The sequence below is a fragment of the Numenius arquata genome, chromosome 8 (genome assembly GCF_964106895.1).
Source record: "Numenius arquata chromosome 8, bNumArq3.hap1.1, whole genome shotgun sequence".
Lineage (NCBI taxonomy): Eukaryota > Metazoa > Chordata > Aves > Charadriiformes > Scolopacidae > Numenius > Numenius arquata.
Genome location: NC_133583.1, coordinates 294,274 through 307,226, shown reverse-complemented (window position 1 = coordinate 307,226; position 12,953 = coordinate 294,274). Strand labels below are relative to the sequence as shown.

At 44.6% G+C, this 12,953-nt stretch overlaps 1 protein-coding gene across 5 annotated transcripts in view; it reads right to left on the bottom strand.

Moving 5' to 3' along the window:
* Positions 1-12,953, bottom strand: part of TMCC1 (transmembrane and coiled-coil domain family 1) — an 87,906-nt gene that overhangs the window by 66,490 nt on the left and 8,463 nt on the right. For 2 of the 5 annotated variants that reach the window (XM_074151459.1, XM_074151460.1), the window contains exon 1: positions 533-1,078. In XM_074151459.1, coding sequence (XP_074007560.1) covers positions 533-1,078 — 546 coding nt within the window. Of the gene's footprint in view, positions 1-532; positions 1,079-3,906; positions 3,964-12,953 lie in introns of those variants that run through there. The other 3 variants (XM_074151462.1, XM_074151461.1, XM_074151457.1) reach the window with 3 other exon arrangements.

The window sequence follows — 12,953 nt, the reverse complement described above, 5'->3', positions numbered from 1 at the left end:
CAAACCAGAGGAGACAGCAGTGACCCCGAATCAGCAGAGGAGCCCGGCTGATCTGAATCAGATTCACTCAGCCTGGCACGGCAGTTCAGTCACAGGCTAGAGCCAGCATTCCCAGAGCCTTTCAACAGCACCACTCACTCTCACTTTCATAAAATACACGATAAAGCTAGAGGGGAAGAAAAAACCCATGTACGTAAACACAAGGCTTTGTTGCAGGAACCAGATAACAGCTGCTAAGGAGGACTACTCTGGCCCTGTGTTTGATGGTGGTGTGCCATCCAACCAACCCAACGTGTTTCAAAGGCAGCTCTCATTTCGCTCATCAAATACATATAAAATAAGCCACCTGCCATGTGAGAAAATGACTAATGCTTGCATCTTTTAAGGTCTTTGCTTCACCACCGAAGCAGCTTTTGAACACAGTAGCATTAGCGTTTGCTGTAAGAAACTTGCTTTTAAAAACAAGATTCAAAAGGCTTAAGAAAACGTACAAGGAGATGATAAAGACCAAAGATAAATCTGAGTAACTTACTGCTGCTGCCGTGGCCTCCTCTCCACCTACGTAGATAGAAGAAGCAATCTCCATCACGGACAAGTTTGTGGGCGCATCCGTAGTCGATGAGGATCTAGGCCGGCCTGATTGAATGTCCTGGGCAGACCTCCTGCTGATCTGCGGGCTCCCCTTTGGGGCGTCCGCCTTGCCCCGCCTGCTGTGCAGGCTGGTCCCTCTCTTCATCTTAGGTGGCACTCTGATCTGCTGGAGCACCCGGTTCAGAGCTGTGGGGTGGGTGGAGACACCATCAATTTCAGCACAGACGCTTTGGCTTTCCAGATCCACATCAGGCTCCAGATCAGCCTGAGCTTGCTGCACATCGTGCGGAGAGACTGACGACCTCCTGCGCTGATGCTGGAAAAGGTGCTTCAAGCCTTGACCAATCACATTAATATTCTCCAAAGCATTATGGGTTATTTTGGACAATTTCTGCTCTGATTCATGTTGTTTTTTGGTCTCTTGATCTTGGGACTTGCCTCCAGGATCAGGGTCATCACACAACTGTTCAGTGCCAGAGGGCTCCATTGATGACACCCAACAGGTTTATGTGACTATTCATACATAAATGCGTCCCCTTTCTTTAAAAGGCTTGTGTTTGTTTTAAAAATGCCAAGATTGTCAGCCAATTAGGTGTGCAATTGCTTCAAGAGTGACTACACATGCAGCTGTGCCACGGTGATCTCATGCTTATCTAATGTTAAACAAAAGAGTCATTATTATACATCCATGCAGAAAGTAGTGGGTTAAAAAATCCAACGCGCAAAACATGCCATTAACAAAACAAAAGGTATCGGTTGTCCAAGCATCCCTCCATGAGGCATTAGTTGCACCTAGGCTGTACGCAGAAGCCAAAGCTGGTAGGAGACAAGTCAGTCATCGCCTGGGGGAAGAAGCCCAGCAGAAAGGAAAGCAAGAAAGGTAAAAAAGCTGTTCAAAAGGGGGAGAAGCAAGGAGAAACCAGTGGGGTTTTGTTTATTATGAACAAGCCCGTAACAGTATGTAACGGCACATGAGGTTAAACTTGAGGAGCATGTTAGTGTCTGTGGCAGAATTAATTCTGTCCCTCGACAAGGACCTGGTAATTTGTACTTCAAAAGTAAGGTCTGCTCTGCCTACCTGATTTTCCTGCAGAAAGCCTAACTTCACAGTATTTAATATATGCAAGAAAACAGAGCATTTCCAAATCAGTTATGCATTTCCAAATAGTAAGAAATGGCTTATTACTGCCAACATCCACTGATGGCACTGGAAACTAGATGTGAAAATCTGTCTCCAAGCAAGAACAGGCAAGTGCAATGGTTTCAATTGGCATAGTCTGTCCAAAGCTCTCAGGGAAAACAAAAATGCCTTTTTAAAGGTAGACTAAGCAACCGATCTAAGCGGGAGCAGCAGCGTGTGTGGGTGGCAGAGGGACAGGCAGCGTCTCTGGGAGAGCTGAGGCTCACCAAGCAGCGTGGCAGGACAGCGGCTCTACCTACATATGGGCTCTGTACAGCTCCTGCAGAACTACAGCGGGGGAAGGACAGACGGACACGCTATGTGACAGCTTCACATCAGCGCCATGAGATCACACGCTCGGAAGCTGAGCATTGTTTTCTTGCAGGAGAAAGCTTTGATTAGGCTTCTATACAGAAACCAGATCAGAGAGGTCTACCTCAATCTTGGCAGAAAGCAGCCTGCACTTTAAAAAAGAACCCATTTTATTTGAAGTGCAACATATGTTTGGGATTTGAGAGCAATCATTTTTATCTTAAAACAGCTGCAGAAACATAATGCATGGAGGTTACAATTAGAGTGCTCTCAATTTTGTGCATCTGAAACCTGACACAATGGGTTAAACAGATATTCCAAAACGCTTTCCAAATTGGCATCCAAAAATATCAGAAGAGCTGCCTCACACTTTTTTTTTTTCCCCCCCTCAAATGTCGTTGCTATCAGCTGGAGGCAAGATGAAATTCAGTACTTACAGAAAGCAAAATATTGGAATCATACAGGATTTTATCTCAGTACTATGAACATCTTATAAGCCAAATATATTGGCCAGTTTAATCAATAACACATTCAATGCAAAGTAATAAACTACATCCCAGAATAATATATTTATCCATATTCATGTAGAAATTGTGTGGTGGAATCAAAAAATTGTGCAACCAACCTTTAGTGAATGACTAATATTATGCTTTGACTTCTGAGCTCACTCTTTCTTAGTATTTCTTTTTTTCTCGTGTAACAGGTTTTCCAGAAAGTTGAACTGCAGGTCTCCACTCAATTTAAGTTTCGGGGGAAAAAAGGCAAAACTAGATTTTCCAAATGGTTCAGTGAACAAACCTCCCTGGCTAAAAAGCAAGAGTCCCAAAATTATTTGGCGTATAAAATACAAACCTGACAGTTGACCCATAACTGCCTTTTTCATTTTAGCTAATTCCCTCAGTATTCATTCCTCAGTCAGTACTCACTGAGGAACAGTAGTTCATAGCAAAGACGCCCAATATACTCCCTAACCAGTATATTTTTGATCTCCTGCACACTTTCTGTCCAAATTACCACTGGCCACATGGCTGATGCTGATAAACACCCCTTCAGTCTAACTAGAGCTCCCAGCATTCTCTGCTGGAAACCGTTAACCTGCTTAAATTAGCCCTAGGTCAATTTACAAACCAACCTGAAACAAATCAGTCTAAGTTAGCTCACAGACGAGTCACTCCTACCCCAAATATTCTGTGGCTGGTTTCTGACTCTTATCACTGGCTGGTCACTGACTCTTATCTTTAGGACCTTATCTTTAAGAGACTCCTATGGGGAGTGTGCTCATCTGCCTAGTCATATTTCCATACGGCGAGTCTGTTGTGAGCTTGAAAGGGCTTTTCAAACTGCGTACCTGGTGTGAAGACCCTTAAAACTACCATTTGTCCTAGTATCTACTTTTGGGGAAAAAAAAAAAAACCACCTCATAAATGTGAAGCACCGTGAATCGGCAGAATTAATCGGCACGTTTATTTGGATTAGGATTCAAGTTTTGTGCTTGTTTTCTTCCCGCTTATAACAACCTTTACATTCTTTAACAACCTTTATACTCTGTTTGAGGGAGAAAATAGAGTACTTTATAGCATGAAGTTCAAAACCACACATTTCTTATTCATACGAGAATACAGCACATCAGGGACAAAATTAACAATTCCATATACAGTCACACCGAGCAGATGTTTTAAAATTATTACATCCCAGAGCATGCTAATATAGTCCTTAATTTGTGCAATTGTTTCACAGCAGCACTGGGAAACAAAACAGTTCAAAAGGAGAAACTGGCAAAAACAGTATTAGATAACTATGAATATATATAAACTAGTACTTGCCTCCATCACTTGCCCTTTAGCATGGCTGACATACAGCAGTCCCTCCACTGAACAAAACTGCAAAAGAAATCGGGTATGAGATGCAATTCTTGGAAATGGGAAGATGTACACAAACAACAGTAAGCATGGTTCCAGCTTGTAATTATTTTTATTTTATTTTTCATTTAAATGTAAGTGCCTTTGGAAGCTGGGCTATTTTAAACTGTTTCAAATAACTGAAGTGATACAAATATAACTGAAGTTAAAGCAGAAGCTGACAAAGTTAATCAAGAAGTTCTTGTGAAGGAACTTTTTCTCTTGGGGCTTATGGCCACCAGTCTGCGCTGGAAGCCCAGGCAGGGTTCAGGGTTGCAGCCTGCAAGGTCAGACTGGTGCACACAGATTTTATTTCCTCCTCTTTAGTCATTCAGACATCCTGGGCACAGGTCAAACCGCTTGCTCTCGGTTATCTGGAGCTCACCCAACAGCAGGCAGGAACTCGAGCACCCTGAAACATGAGCACCTTCCAGCTCATTCCCCGGGGACCCCGTCCCCTTGGCCAAACCGCTGCCATGCAAATGGCCACCTCACCAGGCTGCCAACAGCACCAGCCCGTCCTCCACAGCCATAGCCCCTGCCCTGTGCCCTCCCCTCACACCAGACCACCCACTGGCCCAACGTGTCCACGTGAGGACGTGGCCATGGGCCCAGCCACAGCCTTCACACACAACGCGCAAGAGGGATTCCAAGCTGTAGGTCCAAACTCGGCAAAGCACTCGGCGCCCAAGGACACCATCCTGGCTTCCCTCTCCTTGCCCAAAGCAGGGGACAGAGTAGTTCAAGGGCACTTTGATGATGCTCAGTGTGTCGGCCACAAGGGCAAGCTAAGGCCAGAGGCCGGCTAGCAGAACACCACAGAGGACAAGAGGACAGCTGTAAGCAGACCCTGTGACCACATCTCTCTAGTCACTCACATACCGCTCTGAAACACAACTAAATCACCCAGATTTTCCAAAGGTGATTAGTTACTCAACTAGTTCTTGCAAACAGGGGTAAAAGCTTCAGAAGACATTAGCACCCAGAAAATACTATAAGACTGCACAACGGGGGCATTTTCACTGTTTTATTACACACCAGATTCCCACCTCCAAGCAGACAGCAGAAATAAAGAAAACATTAATCAGAATCACTGAAGTGGGATGCTAGAATATGAAGAAAGAGATGAAAGCAAACATGAAGAACTTAGAAAAAATGAATGAACGTATTTTTGAAGAAGATCTTTACATAGAAGAAACTGCATTTCTACAATAGTATGAGTGGAGAACTAGGCACAATCCATGAAGCATTGTGAACATATGAGGCACTGCTAACAACTTCGTAGCCAATCTACCCATCTTTTTGCTCTTTTTATTTATAAGAACTGTAAGAGCTTCTGCCAGGGAGGTCTCCATAGATATGCCTTACAGCACGACAGGACCCTGTAGGTCAAGGGATGCTTTTGTCTCAAGCCAATTCCCAGCCTTTACACTGCAGAACCCACTTCCCAGTGTCCACAGACAGGCTGGGAGATGCGAGGCCATGAAAACTACTCGTATTTTCTCCCTAGCGAATCACAGCCTTCACTGACACACAAATCACATCTCCCATTTTCTGTCAGAAGCTCCATGTAAATAAATGAACTCTGAAGTTACCACTGAAACCCAGCTCAGAGCTGACTTATCTGCAACTGGAGTAGTTGTTACGAACAGCACAGAACTGTAGAAATAGGGAAGAAAAATTACTTTAATGAAAGAAAACAGAAAAGATTGTGACTTTTTTTGAGAATATTTCAAATACCTATTATTTATGCTGTATTTATATATCTCAAACCCTTAACATTAACGCTGAAGTACGATTACCTAAGGAACCCTCATCTTTTTTTATTCCATAAATAGGTCAATTTTATAGCTCACCATGGAGGTGCAAACCACAGTTAGCAGGGGTCTCAGATAGGAAGAATGGGAAGCATCTCCTATTTGGCAAAAGAATTTTTTTTTGTTGCTTTTTTTCCAGTTGCTTTAGGGAAAGAATGATTTTTATTAAGAAACAGTCCAAGTTGGTTTGAGAAATCCCAAATAATTTGCAGAAATTTATCCCAAAATGGATTATGTTTCAAGGCAAACAGTTTAGCAAGAAAGACCAGAGAGGCAATAGCCACACACTGGAAAACCACACACTATGGGAACTGGGAACCCTAGCATGTGATTCATATCCACAGGAGGATTAAGATACTTTAAAAGCATCATTGTTCAGCAGCAACAAGCAGCAGAGCAAATAAGGAGAGAAAGCTCCGGGTGTTCACAGCTAATCCCGTCAGAAAGAGGAACTCATGAGAAACCGGAATGGGTGTAAAATTCAAGGGGACTGCGGTTTGGAACACATTCAAAGAGGAAGACAACAGTAATAAAGTAAATAATTTGATCCAAAAGAACAGCTTTGGCATGACCACCCAATACCTGGAGAAACAGGTGTATTTACTTATTGTAATTTAACAGAGCAATTTTTAAAAAGCCAGAGTGGAGAACTAGCACACGAATGGAAGAAAAAGACGTACAAGAAATAATTAAATGCAAACAACATTGGTAAGACGGTAGAATACAGGGAAAAAAACTTAACAAAGACCAGAAAGCAATACTATTTTTAATGGAAAGGATACCTGTAGTTTTCAAGACGGAATTCTTCCTCTTCCTACTCCAAAATCCACCCAAGAATTCACCTAGAATTCTACTGAAGTCCAAAAGAAAAACTAGGGACAAGATACAGGTAAATATAAAGCCCCCCCACCCGGCCACAATCCTGACACTGACAGTACATTATGCAAAGCAGAAATGGAGTATGGCTGAAAGAGCAAACTGAAAGACAAAACCAGAGAGACTCAGCATATTAAATAGCACAGCTGAGAAATGAGGGGGAAAAAACCGCTTCAAGTACATGTGAAGTGAGTCAAACTTCTGTTGAGGTTCTGCACCTAAGATTTTAGAGAAAGGGAAGCCCAAAGCCATCTACTTCTGATGAAAGACCAAGGAGTGGCAGGGGGCATGCCCAAGGAGTTCACTGAATTCATCCACAGTGCTCTGGAGACGGAATCCGCACCATTCAGTTCAGCAAGAAAGGCCACACTGGATGGAGAGAAACTGCCACTTTAATAGGAACAAGGGACACTGGGCAAAGTAAGAGACCTACAGCCTATTTTTTAAGCCAAGGACAGCATTACAGGGCAAACCCAATGTAGTAGGGTAATAGGCTTTACTGATTTCTGCCTAATGATTTCCCTAACCCCTCAACCTATTCCCAGCATTACCCAGAAGTCAAGGAGGAGTCAGCTGAACGGTGCCATCTCTGCTCTCCTCACTCCCCCTCTGGTTCTGCCGATGCAGCAGGACCCCAGTGTGGTGGCTCAAGCACCAGCTGAGAGACCGGACATCCTGGGCGAAACCAGCCTCCTCGGTCGCGTTACCAGGTCTTGAGCAAGTCAGCCCCCATGCCTAATGCCTGCCCACATGCAAAACATGAACCTCCAGCGGGCTGAAGAAGGGGAAGAACATTGAGGGTAATAGCAGGGAAGGTACTTTAACAAAAGCTTTATAATGGAGCAAAACACTTAGATTCCTTTGAAGGCAACGTGCAGAGATAGCAGTTAGGAATAACTCATGCTTAGAGTGCCAGCTGCTTAGTTTTATAAAGGTAGCCAACACTATTCTTCTGGTAAAAGGATTACTTAAGTCAACTGACACACGCACTATAAATTGATTCTTCATTTCGTAGTCCCACAATTTAAACAATACACCACAGGTCACTTGTGTCACCAAAGAACACCAAAACTTGGTCCAGCACACTGTTAATAAAGTAACAGAGAGGCTGGCAATGTGTTTATGTATGAATTACACTTCACCAAGGAGCAACTTAACAAGATTTTTAAGATAATCAGGGACAAAAATGGCACTATGTCTGAGCCCCTACAAAACATGAATGTACAACCCCCCTCCTAGAATCCTCAAGAGCCTAAACCAGACCTACACAGTCCATCCACTCGCTTGTTCGGGACGAGGAAAAGGGGGTGGGAGCAGAACCCTGAGGTCACTCAAAGGCATTAAGAGTTGTCCTCATCTTCCCTGGAGCACAAGTGGGGAGGGAAGGAGGGAGGGCCACCTTTTCCCGTGCCTTCCCCATGCACAATAACAATGGCCATTTCAGAGGGTTCATCAGCCAAAGATTTTATGCTCTGGCACACCAAAACGTATTCACTATTTCCAACCCTGCATCCATTAATGGTTCACATGCTCGTACTCTGCCAGGGTGGCATGTTCACAGACATACCAGAAGGTGATTTTTCAACATCAGCCTCTTCTCAGATCCACATCCTGTTGAAACAGTTCCTTCCTACAGCTTTATATTTAATACTGCTGACCAGCAAAACTAATGCACACAGTTTTTCTTCCTGAAAGCTCAAATATTAATCCTGTAGATAAGACAAAATTGCAGTCAAGTCACAGATAAACAGATACCAAACACTCTCTTAACAAGCAACAGAATCACAGAATCACCTAGGTTGGAAGGGACCCTTTAAGATCATCTAGTCCAACAAAAAAAAAAAAAAAACACACACCACACACAACCCACACACACACCACCACACCACCCAACACTAATCCATATCCCCGAGCACCATGTCAACTCCTCTCTTGAATACCTCCAGGGATGGTGCCTCAACCACCTCCCTGGGCAGCCCATTCCAACGCCTGATAACCCTTTCAGTAAAGAAATATTTCCTAATATCTCACCTGAACTTCCCCTGGCGTAACTTGAGGCCATTACCCCTTGTCCGATCATCTGTAACTTGGGAGAAGAGACCGACCCCCGCCTCTCTACAGCCTCCTTTCAGGTAGTTGTAGAGAGCGATAAGGTCTCCCCTCAGTCTCCTCTTCCCCAGACTGAACAACCCCAGCTCCCTCAGCCTCTCTTCGTAAGACTTGTGCTCCAGACCCCTCACCAGCTTCGTTGCCCTTCTCTGGACCTGCTCCAGCACCTCAATGTCTTTCCTGTGGTAGGGGGCCCAAAACTGGACACAGTACTCGAGGTGGGGTCTCACCAGTGCCAAGTACAGGGGGACGATCACCTCTCGGGTCCTACTCACCACACTGTTCTTGATACAGGCCAGGATGCTGTTGGCCTTTTTGGCCACCTGGGCACACTGCTGGCTCATGTTCAGCCGACAGTCGACCAACACCCCCAGGTCCTTTTCTGCCAGGCAGCTCTCCAGCCACTCTGCCCCAAGCCTGTAGCGCTGCCTGGGATTGTTGTGACCCAAGTGCAGGACCCGGCACTTGGCCTTATTGAACCTCATCCCGTTGGTCTCAGCCCATCCAGCCAGCCTGTCCAGATCCCTCTGCAAAGCCTCTCTACCCTCCAGCAGATCAACACTCCCACCCAACTTGGTGTCATCTGCAAATTTGCTGAGGGTGCATTCGATCCCCTCGTCCAGATCATTGATAAAGATGTTGAAGAGAACCGGTCCCAGTACCGAGCCCTGTGGGACACCACTCGTGACTGGACGCCAACTGGACTTCACTCCGTTCATCACCACTCTCTGGGCCCGGCCCTCCAGCCAGTTTTTAACCCAGCGGAGAATATACCCATCTAAGCCATAAGCATCCAGTTTCTCCAGGAGAATACTGTGGGACACCGTATCAAAGGCCTTGCTAAAGTCTAGGTAAATAACATCCACAGCCTTTCCTTCATCCACCAAGCGAGTCACTTTGTCATAGAAGGAGATCAGGTTTGTCAAGCAGGACCTGCCCCTCATGAACCCGTGCTGGCTGGGCCTGATCACCTGGGCATCCTTCATGTGTTGCATAATGGCACTCAGGATGACCTGTTCCATCACCTTCCCAGGCACCGAGGTCAGACTGACAGGCCTGTAGTTCCCTGGATCATCCTTCCGACCCTTCTTGTGGATGGGCGTCCCATTTGCTAGGCGCCAGTCGGCTGGGACCCCCCCAGTTTGCCACGACTGTTGGTAGATGATGGAAAGTGGCTCTGCAAGCACTTCTGCCAGCTCCCTCAGAACCCTCGGGTGAATCCCATCTGGGCCCATAGACTTGTTTATGACGAGGTTCTGGAACAAGTCCTTCACCATCTCCCTTAGAATTACGGGGGCTTCATCCTGCTCCCCGCCCCTAACTGCTAGCTCAGGGGTCTGGGTCCTCGGGGGACACCCTACTCCACTGCTAAAGACCGAGGCAAAGAAGGCATTCAGTACCTCAGCCTTCTCCTCATCCTTTGTCACTATGTTACCTCCCATATCCAGGAGAGAGTGGAGGTTCTCCCGAGTCCTCCTCTTGCTATTAATATATTTATAGAAATTCTTTTTATTGTTTTTAACATCCAGGGCCAGGTTAAGTTCTAGCTGAGCTTTGGCCTTTCTAATCTTTTCCCTGCATAACTTTACTACACCTTGGTAATCTTCCCAAGTAGCTTGTCCTTTTTTCCAAAGGACATAAACTTTCCTTTTTTCCCTGAGCTGTGACCTTATCTCTTTGTTCAGCCCTTTCTCCTTCCAATTACTTTTTAAGAAACGTCTTCCTGAATACACCCACATGAGAATCAAGCATCTTCATTACCACCCATGGGCAACCTCTAAATTATTGCTGTCCTAGAAGTACTGCTCACTGATTGCTGTGAATATGAAAACCAGTAGTTCTTCTGCAAAGGCGGAAGGTCATAGTATAAGGACCACAGATGTAAATATCAAAGATTAGGTAATTTTCCTTGTTTATTAGGAAACTGCAACAGCTTAAAGCTGAGTGACTGGTTTTCAGAAATGTCTCTACTGTTTTGCAGTACAAGCAATTGCCCTTGAAATCTCTGCCATCCCTCTTCGAACATCCCAGTAACTCAGAGTTTACACTGTTGTCTGAATCAAAGCGACAAAATAAAGATCAAGACTTCTCCAAAATTAAGAACCATGCAGAGGTACCAATACATAATCATTCAGGTCTTAGTATATGCTATAAACATCACAGGAAAATCAAAGCAAAATACTTCTGCATGTTCTGCCAACATGTATGTCCAATTTCACCGCAGCAGATGCAACTGCCTCATTAACATGATTAAGACCAGCTCTGGAGGCATCTCCTTCACAGGCAGGAGCCTATGCCGAGCCTGCTCAGAGCAGCGCTACAGCAATAAAAGTCTACCTTCAAACATCAAATTAATTCTACACCTGCACAGGTGAAAAGGAGTAATACAGTTTCTTTTTGCTTCCCCCTCTTTAAAAGAAACCTTTCAGTGGAACAGGTTTAATTCCTTGAAGCATCTCAAGGGTTTCTGTGGTCAGCTGCACTCCTACTCTCCACCTTTGCTATTATTAACATTTGCATTAGACTCTCCAGCCTCTGGAAAAATGCAACATTACTAGGCCATGCCAAACATTTTGGCAGGACCTTTTCAGGAGATGAAGGGGCGGGGAGGAAGATATCAAAGCTGCTCTCACCCTCACTGCCGTCTGCCAGGAGATGCTGCCGCTTCCAGTGTGTCAAAGCTGACTCAAATGTCAGGAGCAAGTGAACCACAAAGTGGAAATACAGGTATTTTCGTTCCACTTCCAAGGGAAGACAAAAGGTTACACTGCAGGTATTTCAGAGAGACTTTTAAGCATGCTAGCCATAAAAAAAAAAAAAAAAAAAAAAAAAGAGATGGCCTCTCATTTTAGCTCCCAGCAGATTCATCTGTGACAATGCCAGCACAGAAGCTGGCAAGATTTAGCACCTCTAGCTCCAGAAGAAAGGTTTATTCCAGGCTTGGAATTGTAAGAGGGTTAAAGCAAGTTAAATTAACAGGCTTGTAAAGAAAGATATCACCTACCACCAACCCACACTACATACGATTTTAACATGTGCTTTTAGCCCTGAATTCTGGAAAGTATCATATTTACAATGACTTGTGAAAGAAGAAAGTAGAACTAACCTGGCACAGAGTGGTAAAATACTCCCCCTGATGACTCAAAACCAGTATTAATTCTCTGATCTTTCAGAAGCGTTGGCTCAACTTACTGAGACTAAAAGACAGATCAAAGGAAGTTTTCATTCAGTGCAGCAAAATCACAATGCTTTTCCCATCGACTCCGGTGCTCTTGGTATTAGGTACATGAAAGCCTTCCACTGATATTTAGCATCAAATGAGTTACAAAGCAGAAGTTTGACTTAAACAGTTGACAATGACTAGCTCAAATTACATTTGATCCAAAAATGGGGAAAAGTCTGCTAATCCAAAACACCGATGCTCATCCCCATGCTGTCACCCAGATCTGCTCTAAGCAGTGTACCTTAACCACTCTACAGACGGTTCCCTCCATGCTGTTGAGAAGGACGCCTGAAAAGCTCTACTGGCTGAAGACCACTGTCATTGGAAAAACCTGCTTGCAGGCTGCAAAACCTGGCAGCTCATTGCATTAGAATTGCTTAAATGTGACACAAAACAGGCAAGACAGACAAATTCTGACCAGAGGTTAACAGGACTCACTCACAAACTGATGGCTTACATTGCTCTACCACTTCCAAATTGTCTTTCATATTTATGATATGACAGTTTCATCCCTGCTCTTCAGAAGAAAATTGTCCTTCCTGATCTTTCTTCAAGTGAGCTAGTCCAGGGAGCTTTTAATTAAATGTAACTCTTAAAAACTATATTGGTATAACAGTAATGGTCTTAATCTGGGGCTGGTTGTTTAAATGGCTCTTTTTTTTCCTAATTAAGCACTAGCAAGTCCCTCCCTGCAGTGCTACAAAGACAATGTTCAGTCTGCCCATCAAACGCTGCTTGGAGTCCCTCAGCCAACACCTAAGAGAGGCTGAGAGGACTCACCAGTGTGGACTACCTCCTTACCTGCACTCAGCGGGCCTTGAGCTACCAGCTGCCAAGGGCAACAGGATACAGGTATAATGTGCTTTAACTTGACTCATTACAGCCACTTCTCCAAGTGTCAGGTAGCTCGAGCACAGCTTGAGACAAGGAACACTGTAACTGAGCAC